This window comes from Muscardinus avellanarius, assembly GCF_963383645.1.
Source record: "Muscardinus avellanarius genome assembly, chromosome: 1".
Lineage (NCBI taxonomy): Eukaryota > Metazoa > Chordata > Mammalia > Rodentia > Gliridae > Muscardinus > Muscardinus avellanarius.
In genome coordinates, this window is record NC_137786.1 from 184,292,115 (window position 1) to 184,306,445 (window position 14,331).

Genomic DNA, 14,331 nt, shown 5'->3' on the forward strand with positions numbered 1-14,331 from the left:
CAAGCCCTTGTTTGGGAGAAAGCCCGACACCCAGAATCTTTCTGCCCCACTTCCTCACAAATGTCCTGCATAGACCATGAAGATCCATTTGAGATGCAATCTGCAGCTTCTGTTCCCATGGCTTCCAGAATGTTGCTTCCTGCATTCTAGAAGAACTAAGGTCCTCAAGTTGTTTTGGGGTCACCAAAGGACACTGGATTCTCACCTCTGAGTTTTTCTCCTCCACCCTTGACAGAACTTCCCATAGGAATGCACAGATCTAGCTCCTGCCAGTCCTAAGGCCTCCTCCAATACCAACAAAAAAGGATGCTGGTAGAGCGTTGGCTTTTCTGGACTTGTACAGCCTGGAGGGCAGGCTAATCAGAGGACTCACTTCTAATCTTTGGTTCTTTCCACTTGGAGAGGTAGAGAACCAGCCTCTCTAAGCAGGGAGAGACCCAGAAGAGCGAGCTGTCTGTGGGTCATTCTCATTGCCCAGGGTACTCTGTACCTGAAGCTGCTGCCTCATAGTTTTCCCAAGTAGAACACAGGACCCAGATCTCTGAATGGAGATGACAAAGGGATGGCCACTGACAATCACTTCTGGGAAGGCAGGTTGTAACACCAAAGACATGTTATTAGCCCAAATTAAGTGGCATAGAGGGCAGACACCGAAGTTGACATCTTCTACATACAAGTGAAATCTGAGCCAGAAAATGTAAGTGGTCTATGCACTGCCACCCAGCTCAGGAAAGAATGCCATACCATCCAGAGGACTTTCACAGAGGCCACCTAAGTCAACCTCAGGAAAGGGGGTATGGAAGATACCCTGAAAACCGTTAGAACCCGAACAGGCACCAAATGAGACCTATGGCCTCTAGAAGCTTCCATTATTCTGCACATGGCAGGGCCTCTGTCCTGACAGGACAAGCAATAGTAAATAGTGACAGTCTTTGGCTATGCTGAGCCAGGGATGAAAGGCCTGCCATATGTCCAAACCCTGCTCCCTTCTTTTACCCACTTCAGATACACTCCTGAGCTGTGGATACTGAAAGATGGTACAGGTCTGCTTTCCTCAGCAGACAGAATCCATGGAGAGAGATAGGTCCTCCCGAGCCTAACCAGGTGAGGTCTTGTCACGGAGACCCTATACATCTGATACTCTGGCAATAAAAAATACTTCCCTCTTTGCTATTTATTACTGAAATCTTCTCTGTAGCAAATGTACTATGGCTCTCAGAATGCTGCAGATGCAAATGATGAGGAAGAGCACAACACAGCTCAACATGACTCATCTCACACCCATGTTCTGAAGAGAGTGAGCTGAGGGACGGGGCGGAATGGTCATCGGGATGGGCCTCCAGCACCAGAATGCTCCGTCTCCTCCACCTCTCACACCTGCGAGATGCTGTTGGCCAGGCGGAATGACATTCTCTTTGCTTTTTCATTCTCCTAAGAGGAAGAAAATATATGTATGTGGAATTTGAATAGCCAAATGGGGACTTATTAACATGAAAAGGCCAAGTGTCAAGATTGGGATGTTCCAAAGTGTTTTATTCTACCCCAGGAATGCAACAGCAAAACTCACTAAGGCCACAATACATTGTCTGCTAAATATCAGAAATAACTGGGGATGGCTGGTCAGACTCTGGCAGCTCACCAGGTAAATAGTACATTTCAGTGGAATTTAACAGCACTCAATTGATGTTTCAAGTATACACAGATGGGACAGAGAAGTTCTCTCTGCTGCAAGCAATACCTCTCCTTCCTTCCCTATGTCAAAAGGCTGAAAAAGGTCCCTTATTTTCTCTCTCAAACCCCAGTAAAGAACATGCACTAACACCAGGGACTTCTTTTCTTAGGAGCATCCCAGTCTTAGTGTAGTATAACTGGCACCAAGCTGAGAGTCAGGAGACCTGGCTCCTCACCCTAGTTCTGCTACTAGCTTGGCAGGTGATCCTGAACGAGCATGTGCACCTCTCTGAATTTTGACTCACCAGTAACTAGAGTTGATGAGCTGCACACTGCCTTGCCTTCTTCGCAGACTAGGGGGTTGGAAGTGGGGGCTCACTTTCACCACAATCTCTTGTGCCACCCAAGCAGCTTCACTAGGTTGCTCTAAACATGTTGCTCAGAGGCCCCTTGCCTGCCCATCTACCCATCCACCCACCCACCTGCCAGCTTAGCAACTCTTTACCACGTGTCGTCGCCGCCTCTTGGGCTGGATGCCTTCCTGCATGTAGGGGGGCCATGGGAAGCCCTGTGGGGTGGAACATCCGCTCTCACTAGACACCTCCTCGGAGTCTGAGTCCTCTTGCCTTGGCTGGGCAAACCGTTTTTCTGGGTACATCTCCTTCAACCAGCCCTCAAAAAACACTTCCAGGCAGCGGCCGGCCTCTGCAACCTCTGAGTCAGGCTAATGGGGAGGAAAGCAGTGGTGGTCTGGCTTGTTTCTACCAGGCCATCTCTTCCAGGCCCCTCCCTCTAGAGCTATATGGACAGCACAAAGCTTGGCTGCCTTATCCTGGAATCTCATCCTGGGATGCCTGGAATTTGTTATTTTCTCCCAGGACTCAGGATAACTTCATAGCAGCTACTGAAGTAACCTTGACTGATACCCACAAGTAACCAGTCACTAGTGCCTCCCCATCTTCCTCCTGAGGCCATGCTGAGGCCCAAGTGTGGAAGAGAAGTATAAACTCTACACAATAGACTCCAGGACTCTGTTCCAAGTCTACCTGGCAGCCCAGGACCAAACCTGCCCTCACACCAACCCTCACCCAGCCACAATAGGTTTAAGGTCACTGGGAGATAGAAGAGAAGAAAAACAGGCAAGACATACATAATTAAACTTGGCACAATTCCAGAACATGAGGCGCACATCTGATACCACCTCCTCTGGGGTGGTATAGTGAGCTGGGTCCTTCTTCTGTAGCTTCCTCCGGATGATTGACAAGTCCATGGGCCTCTTGATAATCTGGTAATAATGCCGAGCCTTGGGGGAAGAGAAGAGGGCAAAAAAGAAATAAATGGAGAATGAGATGTAATATAAGTGAAAGAATAGAAGAAGAAAGGGAAAGATGAGAAGCAACAGGAATAAAAAATATGGTCAAAGAAGACAAAGAGGGAAAGGGAGGAAGGTGTCACTTGTCAAGTCTGATGCAGTAGCAGTTGTGGCAAGTTGGAGAGGAGAGTGAAGAGTAGCCATGGCCCCAAGGCCCCCAGAACATCCACAAATTAATATTGTCACTACTTCTGATGGCCATACCGAGCCCACCCTGGGCATTGCGTTATGACCTAGGGCCCCTGAGCAGAAATAAGAGCAGGAGAAAATGGTGAGGCCTTCCTTACCAGGGGGCTGACAGGTTCGTGGAAGGGCAGGCTGAGACTATTGCAGCACAAAGACAGTACCAGCTTCTCACATTTCTGTGGAAATAAGAATTAACAACAGTGTCGCCTTGTTCTGCTCCCTCATCTTCCACTAAGAACTAAAGATGGTGACCTTGACTCTGGCTCTGTCCTACAGAGTGCCAGAAGGCATAGTTCAGGCTGCCAGGCCAGAAAAAAACTGCTGGTAGAAGGAAAAACTCACATGCTCCTGTAGGCCACATTGTCAGGCACAGCTTAAAGGGGAGATGTTCAGAAGGTCCTTGTACCTCTGAAAGGTCTCAGCCCTTTAGGCACGGGGCTCCCCAAGCAGAGAGCCTTGTTCCCAGACACCCTTCCTTACCTTCTGGTCATAAACGCTCAGGCCAGGAGGTGCTCGCACTCCAGGCTGACTGCAACGGGCATTCTCACAGTCATACTCCATCTCGGGCTGTGTCAGGCTGCGGCACAAGGTACACACCCACTCTCCCCTGCATGGGCAGGTGAGGCCATGTTAGTCTTCAGCACACTACCCACAACACTGCCCACAGCACCCTTCCCCGTTCCTCTGCCCCAAGAAAGGCATGAGAGCAGTAGCATGGGGAACTGAATCCCTAGGCCTGCCCTAGAAGGAATGGCTTTCTCAAGCCACACGCTTGAAAGAAATTTAGTAATGCAGGATTCAGTAAGAGTTCAGAAAAATAGAAGTAAGAGAGAGGCTAGGTCAGGGGTACAGAGACAAATCTGTGTATAAGAAGGAGCTGATAAGAGAGCAGAAGGGGAGTCAACAAGATTGCCAACATCCATCTGTGCGCAGAAGGCACACACCTGTAGTTCATGTAGTCTAGAAGAAGGGAGTAAGCCCACCCTGGGGAGCTCAGTGGGCCTGGCATGTAATCATAATATAACATAACATAATATAACCATAAGATAAACTTGTTAGATGGTGATGGTGCTGGATGGGCACAACTCACCCTGGGAAGCTGAGCAAGGCTGGCACATGACAGGAAAGGTGGTACACTTTGGGGCAGCGGTCACAGCAGAGCAGCTCTCCGCCATTGAGGCACACAGCACAGAAGTCCTCATTCTCTATTGGGGCTGGGATGCCCTTCTTGGCTCCAGAAGTTCGAGGAATGAGCCTATGTTCTTCAGGAGGTGTACCTTCTACCTCTGGGGGCTGCTGTCCAGCCAGAGAGGTGACAGTGACCTTTCTTCCCCCTAGACCTGGGCCCTGGATGGCATCCGGCAGACTGTCCTGGCTGACCTTGGGGAAGAAGTAAGTCTGAGCAGTCATGGCACGGCACCTACAAGTTTTTTAGGGATATGGGGGAGGGACTAGCAGGCCCTGAGCACTGACTAAGTGAAGCACTTACTACTTCCAGAACTGAAAACCAGCCAACTCTATAAATGCTGGGACAGCTAACTCCTGTTGTGCATCTCACAGGCCCCTTATAGCAGAGGACAAAGCCTAGCCAAGATACAGCCCCACTCAGACTCAGGGGAGACCTGAAAGCCAGAATTCTGGCAGTGGTAGAAATAAAAGAGAGGCTTCTGGGCTAGACCAAGTTCAAGAGTGAGGTGAGCAAAGTGGTACCTTAATGGACATGCTGGAGGACTCAGTGCCACACTCAATGACCAGCAGGAAACTCCCATCCTGATCATTCGTCTGGGGCTTCAGTTTGAACACTGGCATCTCTCCCGAGGAAGCAGCACAGATCTTGAGTCGCTCCAGTCGCACATAGGGAATCTTGGGATCACTACTGAAGGCTCTATGGCAAGAAAAATACCAGGGGTCTCAGTGGGAGCCTCCTCTGGCCCCAACTTCCGAGTCAGACTCATCCATGATCCCACAACTGAATAGCTACTCAAGATCTCCTTACTCTGACCCTTTATAGGTCCACATTCTGCATTCATGTCAACTCTACCTGGCTAAACCCTGCCAGACATGGGGAGGCCCTCCATGACTTCTGGGAAGGCTCCCAGAAGAGCAAGGACTGCACAGAAAGTGTATAATTCACCATGAAAGAAGCCAGCATATCCTCCTACAGCCATCACCCATCCAACCACAGATACCCCACTGGAGGGGCTGGAGATGGAGGAAGGCAGATAGGGGCAAACTTCTGCTTCTAGTTGGGTCAGGAATGATGCTTATTTCTGTGCCACCTTTGCAGGACATGAAGTTGGGGTAGGAGAAGGAGGCTGGCAAAGAGTCTGTTACCTGATGCTCTGGTTCTCTTTTGTATCCAGCTCTAGGGCTCCTCGTTCAAAATGCTCATAATCTAAAGCAAAAAAAAAATGTGTGACATAAATTTGTGATGAAATATTTTATCATCCATAGCTTCTACTCATATCTGCTATTCATACCTTTGGCCAAATGTCACAAAACTGTTACCTACACTGTAATCATTCATAGTGGGGACAATCCTATCATAGATCTCCTTCCTGAGAGAGAAGGAAGGCCACCTTCTTTTTAAAGATGAGCACAAATCATATTCAGAAGCTGCCCACAGGTGAGAGTTGGGCCAACCAGTCACTAGCCACTTTCCCACCTCTGAAACAAACGACACAGAGCTGGTATTCTGAGACCTGACTCCAAAGTCAAACATGCTTTTTTATGTACAATATTTTTCCAAGGCAACCCTCTTGAGTGAGTTCTTCCTGTCTTCCCTATGGACAGCCCTGATCCTCAGGATTTTTTATATGGGGAATGTTACATGGATCAGCTCTGGGCATGGTGAGAGAAGCAGAACATGGAAGTCACTTATGAAAGAAAGCCGTGCACTTAGTCTCAGAGAGGAGCAGTACTATTGGCCTTTATCTCTCCTGGAAATTCTAAGTCCTTTGCTCAAGGCCGTGGTCACCACAAAAGGCAGGCTATTACTTGAGTCTCACCTTTTGAGTTTCGGTACTGCTGTAGAGCCGTAGATGTGTTGACCACTGGTGCTAGTGGAGGTTTTTTCACAGAGAGGTTAATTGGCTCCTCTAGTTCTGAAGGAATGGCCAAGTCCTTGGGAGCATCCAGACCAGGTGCTGTGGGGCCTTGTCCCACTGAATCAGTGAAGCGAGTAGAATCCTCACTTTCCATCTTCCAAAAATGAAAGATCAACAAGAATAAAAAATATGAGATATGTTTGTCATCAGTGGTCCCAGAGCTGTTAAGCTAAGGTCAGCATAAGGCCTTCAATGGCCAGCCTTTTGCCCAGTGATGAGCAGAGGTGGTTGATTGGCATTTCCCCAAAACTTACCTTACATAAGGCATTCCCCAGGGAGGGCTCAGCCCCATCCCTGGGGCACAGGTTCTCTGCAGTTCGGCCAGAGCTAGGACTGGAACTGGATTTAGTTTCCAGTTGCATGTCAGAAACCAGGGGTATGCTCTGCAGAGGACAAGTTGACAGACTTGGCATAGTCTGGGCATGACCAGACATTAGGTTGGGCCCAACCTGAGAGTGGCTACTTGCTAGGCTTGTGACAGCCTGCGGGGAATCACTCATTATGTTGGGCATGGACTGGAATGTACTACGCATAAGGCTTGGCATGGTCTGTAGATGACTGGCCGTCAGGCTGGGCATGGTGTGGCTTTGAACACTTGTCAGGCTAGACACAGTTGGTGGAGGGCCACTCAGCAGGCTTGGCACTGCCTGAGAGGGACCAGGTGTCAAGCTGTGCATGCTCTGGATCTGTGGCTCTAGGCTCCTCGCCAGTCTGGTAGAGGACAACTCCATCTCCAGAGTGTTGGAAAAGCCCATGATGCTCACTGAAGTGGAGTGCTGTAGGAGCAGAGACAAAAGTAGTCAGACTGTTAGCTGGGAATGGTAGAAGGGAGGAGGAAGACCCAGCCCACAACAGCTCCCACACTTAGATTCTACTCTGGCCTCTGTCTAGGAACTGACATGAGCTTAGGCAGCTCATGAAATCCCAGTCCAATTCCTCACACCAAGGAGGTTGCTAGCTTTGACAAAGAGAGGAAGAACACTGTTGTGTGTAGGTGGTGGTGCAGAGGGAGAGGGAGTGAGCAACAGAGCAAGAGTAGGAGGAGAGAGCTTACCAGGTGACTTGAGGTATACATGTATGCATGCAACAGACATGCCACCAACCACATTGCCAACCCCCAATCCTGTTGTGGGTCGCACAGAGGACTGACTGCTAATTTAACACTTCCCTCTAACTATACCTCTATGGCTTCTTTTCCCTTCAAGGAACCCTACACAATAGTGTCCTATATAAAAAGTGCTAAGAGTTTAAGAGGCTCTAACGCTGATCTGCCTCAGAGCTTCTTCTCTGAGGGAATACCAAGATTCAGGGAACCCCAATCAATGTAGAGAAACCTAGGTCAATTCCAAGGCTTCTTGCAGACTTCCTCACATCAACTCCAAGCACCACCACCATTAGCTGAGATGTTTGAAGGTCTTTCCTAGTACTACTATACATTGCGAAGACATTCCAAACCGAAGGAGAATTCAGAGCAGCTAACTTAACCTGGACCAATCTACACAATCACTGGATGAAGTGATAATGTTTCAGCTTCAAAAGTTATTTTCTCACATTTAACTACTTGGTGATCTAAAAGAAGAGACTTAAAAGGTTAATTAAAAGAAGTTGAAGACAGATTTCTGCACTGAATCTATTCAGTTTTTCAGGTTAAAGAAACATTGGTGGAAGTGAAAGGGTAGGAGTCCAGTTTAAATCTAACCTTAATGAATTTTAAGTTCGATATTCCTGTCCCTTTTTAAAAGACTTAATAACAATTTGACTACTTTTGAAAATCAAAGGGAAAATGAGGAATAAGCATTTCTAAGCTTCCAAAGTCAGTGTCCCAAATCTGTCATTTCTTTCCCATTGTGTAAGACATCCAAATTTCCTCAAGAAAACAAAACTTCAAATACATTCTCATGTTTCAATACAAAGTTAATAAAGCTACTTCATAATGAGGAAAGACTGTCCTCTCAGTGAATGTCATGCCCATCCACAGCTCTGCGAGTCAGATCCAGAAGAGACAAAAATGAGATACCCCTCTTCCCTCACCCAAGCAAACACCAGGCCCTCTCAATTCTGCTTTCAGTCTCACTCAGATATACCCACTAATTCCTCTCATTACTGATGGTGCCTTAGCCTAACATACTATCCTACCTCCCTCAACAATAGGAGTGGCCTCTATTACATATCTGATCACATCATTCCTTTTCATAAAACCCTAAAGTGGACTCCACTTTTCTTAGGATGAATGCAAAACTTCTGAGCAGGCCCACAAGGCCCTTAGGGTGTGTCCCTCATTCTCCTTCACAGTTCATCCCACAGCCCTCTCCCCATTCTCTGAGTTCTAGTCCCTTGAACATTGCCTTCCATTCCTAAAGCATGCCAGGTTCCTTCTCCCCCTACAGCCCTTAGCTCCTCCAGACAGACTGCTTCCTCTGTGAACATTCTCCTAACCCATCCCCTTCCACTTGTCCCTTGGAACTCAGCTCAATTCCAGTCTTGCAACAAAACCTTCTTTCATTCTTTAATGCAGACCAAGTCCCCCACTTTATGCTCTCGTAATACCTGTCCTTTTCTTTTTAGTCTAATGGCACAATTTGTGATAGCATTTGATTAATTTCTATTTGTTTCCCCTACAAAGCTGTACACTCCATTAGGGCATGGATTTTGTCTGTTTTATTTTTTGGTACTAGAGATTAAACCCAGGAGCATTATACTTCTAAGCTACCCTCCCCAGCCATTTTTACTTTGTTATTTTTTTGAAACAGAGTCTAAGATGCTGAGGGTCTCACTAAGTTGTTGAGATTGGCCTTGAACCTTTGAGCTTCCTGTCTCAGCCCCCCTCCATGTTCTGGGATTGTAGACATGTGCCAGCCACCATACCCAGTCGATTTTGTCAATTTTGTTATCCAATGTATTCTTAGAGCCAAGAGCAGTGCCTAGATAAAGAAACAAATTAATGCACTACTTAAAATTAAAAAACAACAATTTAATTGATTGGCTATTTATTCTAAAAATCTTAAGCCAAATATAACAGTTTAATTCTACCAACTGATTCTTAGTTTCCCTAAAATAATTATTATTTTTATAGCTAAAATTTATTGAGAAATTTTTACATGCAAGGCAATTTGCTAAGTGTTTTATGTATATTGCCTCATTTTATGTTCACAACAACCACTACAGTTGTTGTGAAGGTTAAAAGAAATAATCCATGTAAACATGTAGAATAATGTCTGACATACTGTAGGCACTTAGTAAACCCCAGCTGTTTCTAGTGTTGCTGTCATTATTGTTATTATTGTTGTTACTGTGGCCCTAATTTTATACTTGAGAAATATTGAGTGCTCAGAAAGGCATCCTAGGGTTTTTAAATATTTTCATTGAACATAATTTTGTAAATTTCCATTTCTTTATTTATGATTATACTTTATGCAGAAATACTAGATAGATAGATAGATAGATAGATCTTGTACTCAGAGACCTTGCTAAAGTCACTTTAGAATTTTTTTCTGTGCACACACACAAAAATATGAATAGTGGGCTTTAGCTCTTTCTTTCCTTTCATTTGTTCTTCTTAACTTATTCTACTGACCAAAACTTTCAGTATAGGTTAAACAGAAGTAGTGATAGATCCTGGCATGGTGGCGCACACTTGTAATCCCAGCATTTGGGAGGCTGAGACAGGAGGATTGCAGTTTGCAGACAGCCTTAGCTACTTAGTGAGGCCCTATGCAGCTCAGTGAGACCCTGTTTCAAAATAAAGAATAAAAAACAGGGCTGGGGGTGTAGCTCAGAGGTAGAATGCCCCTGGGTTTCATCCCCAGTACCGCAAGAAGAAGAAGGAGGAAGAGGAGGAAGAGGAGGAAAAGGAGGAGGAGGAGGAGGAGGAGGAGGAGGAGGAGGAGGAGGAGGAGGAGAAGAAGTAGTGATAGTAGCCACCCTAGTTACATTCCTGATCTCAGGGGATCCTTTAGATGTTTCACCACTAAGTATATTTGAGGGGTGTGTGTGTGCGCACATGCACATATGCATGGTTTTGCTTGTTTTAATAGATTTAGAAACCAGACCTCTGGTACCATTGATGCATTACAGTCTTACATCATAATGTAGTTCATAGTGATGGTGACATACATGCACACGGCACTTGGTGGGCTTTTCCTGGCTCCCACATTCATAATTTTGGCCTGTCTGCCTCTACCCCACTCTGTGCCATTTCCCTTTCATCCTCTCTCTTATTCTTGATTCTTCAATTTCTTTATCCTTCCTTCAGCTGTCCTCCATCTCCCTCTTCCCTGGTCTTCTCTTCCTTCTGTTTTTCTTTCTCATCATCTTTATCCCCCCCCCCACTTTCCTTTATTATCAGCTTTAGGAAAGCTTTATTTCCTATTCGTAATTCTCACTTTTAAAAGTAGATGAGTTGCCACGCATGGTGGCACACACTCGTAATCCCAATACTTGGGAGACTGAGACAGGAGAATTGCAGGTTTGCGGCCAGCCTCAGGTATTTAGTGAGGCCCTCCACAAATTAGTGAGACCCTGTTTCAAAATAAAAAGAATAAAAAAGCTAGGGGTGTAGCTTGGAGGTAGAATGCCCCTGGGTTCAATCCTAGCACCAAAATAAATGCCTTTTATCTCTCCAATGAAATGTTTACTTTTTGTATGTTCCTTGTAGCTCCATAGTCTTCAGTAAAAAGGGTCTAGTTTGTTCTATAGTCTAAGTCCCAAGAAAAGAAAGACTAAAGAGAAGTGGAAGGAATACACCAGCAGAACTAGGTAAATGAGGCATGAAGTCCTGTTTAAGAGACCAAAGCCAGGAACCAATGGCTTTCTCAGCTTGTGCAGGCCTGTGACCCCTGGTGTCTCCTAGTTGTCTTGGTTATGCTCTACCATACCTTTCTATTATTCTATATTTCCTTATCTATGGACAATAATATCCAGTGTTATTTCATTCCTCCCCTTTTTTTGCAGTACCAGAGATGGAACCCAGGGGCACTGTGCCTCTGAGCTACACCCCTAACCCTATATTTTATTATTTTTATTTTTGAAACGGTATCACTGAGTTGTAAAGGGCCTCGCTAAGTAGCTGAGGCTGTCCGTGAACCTCAATCCTCCAGTCTCTGTCTCCCAAATGCTGGAATTATAAACATGCAATACCACATCAGGCTTTCATTCACTTTTCTAATATGTGGCAGTTTAATCCTTTGAAAAGGATTCTTTTACCTTTTCCCCACTTGACAGGTGTATTTAATGCATCTCCTTTTTTGTGTGTGTGGTGCTGGGACTGAACCCAGGGTCATTCTACCTCTGAGCAACACCCGCAGGCCTTTTTAAATTTTTGAAACAGTGTCTAACTAAATTGCAGAGAGCTTCACTGTGTTGCTAAGGCTGCCCACAAACCTGATTTCCTCCTGTCTCAGCCTCTCAAGCACTGGGATTACAAGCATGTGCCACCATACACAGCTTAATGCAGTTCTAATGTTTGTTTCACCTGCCATGCTGGACACTGAGAATTAAATAAAAAGGATCTCACTGCTTCTCAGTGAGATCCTTGCTGCCAAGCATTAAGAATACCAAAATCCACCGAGACCATCCAACCTAAAATGGTTGGGTGCTGTATGTCACAGGTTACTCACAGGATAAAAACCCCAAGAACAAAATTTGCCAGATTAGAGGTAGAAATCACATTTGTAGCATATAAACTCTCCTGTCCTGATTACTTATAGTATACCAAAATACATGAATTAATATAAGGATAGGGGAGAGGAAGGCATGTAGACTTAGCCATGGAAGAATTCTGGAAACTCTGCCATAGTTTATTTTAAAGTGAGTCTGCTGGATCTGCTCCCATAACACCCAAAATATAGTAGAAGGTCAATAATATGTTCTAAGATTATTCAGACTACACTGATTTCTTTCATCTTCTCATCTATAGCCATTCTCTAAGAGGCAAATTCTTTCAGAAGATGAGGTGAATATCTAATAATGGTTACAAGAGCCAGGGAAACTTCCATGAGACAAGGAACTAAGAGAAAATACTACAAGGAAGCAGTCCCAACCCCATTTCTACAGGCTAGAATGTAGAAAACACCTTGGCATTTCTGGAATCTATATGTGCTGTGTGCTACTTTTTCTGCTATCTAATCTGGTAATAAAGCAAACCAGGTGTGTGATGCACACTTGTAATTTCAGTAATTGGGAGGCTGAGACAGGAGGATAGCAGGTTCACCACCAACTTCCAATTTAGTGAAGGCCTCTGCAACAAGTGAGACCCTGTTTCCAAATAAAATAATAAAACAGGCTGGGGGTGTAGCTCAACAATAGAATGCCCCTGGGTTCCATACACACAAAAATAAATGCCCCTGTGCACCATACACACAAAAATAAATAAATAAAATAAAATATTAAAGCAAAAGGTATTTATTTCAGGTCCAGGAACAAAAAGGAGAGTTGGAAACCTCCATGCTACTTGACTGCCAGTGCTACATGATGAGCAGAGTAGTGCCAACTTTCAAGGCAGGGGAAGAGGCTGAGTATCTAGGGATGGGAAGGAAGAAAGGTTTCTTAAGAGCATGCTAGGGCTGGAGAAGGGCCTGGAAATATGGCTGCATTGCCTCACACAGAAGGAGCCCACCTTCCAGTTGAGACAATAGTGCCTGCCCTCTCCAGAACTCAGGATTATTCAGAGGTCAAACAAAAGAAGGCAAAAGATCATTTCCTGCCATAGTCTTATTGGGTCATAATGTATACTTCCAGGATATCAATCTCATAACTGATACCTTGACTTCACCATCACATACAAAATTTTCAGATTTCACGAGTGAAAATATATATTTTTGAGATTGACAAGTGAAAATAAACTATTTTCTAGTCGAAAAAGAAGGATCAATATACTAAAAAAATTCACTCTGATAGCCAGGTATGGTGGCACATGCTTGTAATTCTAGCATTTGGGAGGCTGAGACAGGAAGATTGCGGTTCTTGGACAGCCTCGGCTACTTAGTGAGGCCCTTTGCAACTCAGTGAGACCCTGTTTCAAAATAAAGAATAAAAAAACAGGGCTAGGGGTGTAGCTCAGAGGTAGAATGTGCCCGGGTTCCATCCCCAGTACTGCAAAAAAAAAAAAAAAATCACTCTGATAATTAGCTTAGGTCATCTTTACCAGATGAAAAGAGAATCCCTTCTTGCCCTCCTTAACTAGCATCTCTTCACTTGCTTCCAATTTTCCCTCCTTCTCCCACACTGTTCTCCAGTTCCTGTTCCTTACCTCTTCTTGGCTCTTATCTCTTTATCTCAGTCTGACTTGTCTCAATACCTAGAAAGTACTTAAACTGTCTTTGCCACCTGACTTGGCTTCTTGCCTGACCTGAGTCCTTCCTGAGTTGTCTGACTTTCAGCCTCTTCCACTGATCACTTACGGTACCTTTCACCCCTCCAACCTGATTCTGCATGACCTGTTACCTGATGCCCTCCCTCTCCCCATTCTCATTACCTACATCTCCTTCTGGAGTTCAGTGTGTTGGCATTATTGTTATAATGTACACAGTGTTGTCATAATGCAGAGAAAACACTGATCTCTAATTTTAATATGATGGGAAACTGAGACATAGAGTAATTACCCAGATTCCCCAAGTTCATGGCAGGCCCAAGACTAGGAATCCAAGTCCAGCCTTGAAAATCTACTGGATGGTCTTAATTTTGTGCCATTAGCTAGAAAGCTAGTGCCCTAGTAAGAAGTGATTGTAAAGTCAATAAACAGACACTTATTGCACATGCCCTGAGTTTAATATAAATTTCAGATTCTTACAGCAAGATATTATTTCTAGGGATAAAGTAGTGAATTTAGGGTAATATTTCACATAAGTTCATTTTCCCGATATCTAAAACATGCTTTTTTTAATAACAAAATGCAAATGACTTAAAAACATTATTTTAAATGGGACTACTCCTAAAACACTTTATGAACTGTCCTGTCTTACTAAACAGAGTAAATGGAGTCTGATGATTCAAGTAACT

At 44.9% G+C, this 14,331-nt stretch overlaps 1 protein-coding gene across 1 annotated transcript in view; it reads right to left on the reverse strand.

Moving 5' to 3' along the window:
• Positions 1-1,371: 1,371 nt before the first annotated feature.
• TRIM66 (tripartite motif containing 66) overlaps positions 1,372-14,331 on the reverse strand; it is a gene marked incomplete at both ends in the record, with an annotated part of 58,172 nt that continues 45,212 nt past the window's right edge. Inside the window, 10 exons of the mRNA XM_080707190.1 lie at positions 1,372-1,431; positions 2,177-2,395; positions 2,822-2,974; positions 3,331-3,405; positions 3,710-3,836; positions 4,320-4,609; positions 4,940-5,114; positions 5,564-5,624; positions 6,238-6,430; positions 6,591-7,112. Of these exons, the coding sequence (XP_080563316.1) occupies positions 1,372-1,431; positions 2,177-2,395; positions 2,822-2,974; positions 3,331-3,405; positions 3,710-3,836; positions 4,320-4,609; positions 4,940-5,114; positions 5,564-5,624; positions 6,238-6,430; positions 6,591-7,112 (1,875 nt within the window). The remainder of the gene's footprint in view (positions 1,432-2,176; positions 2,396-2,821; positions 2,975-3,330; positions 3,406-3,709; positions 3,837-4,319; positions 4,610-4,939; positions 5,115-5,563; positions 5,625-6,237; positions 6,431-6,590; positions 7,113-14,331) is intronic.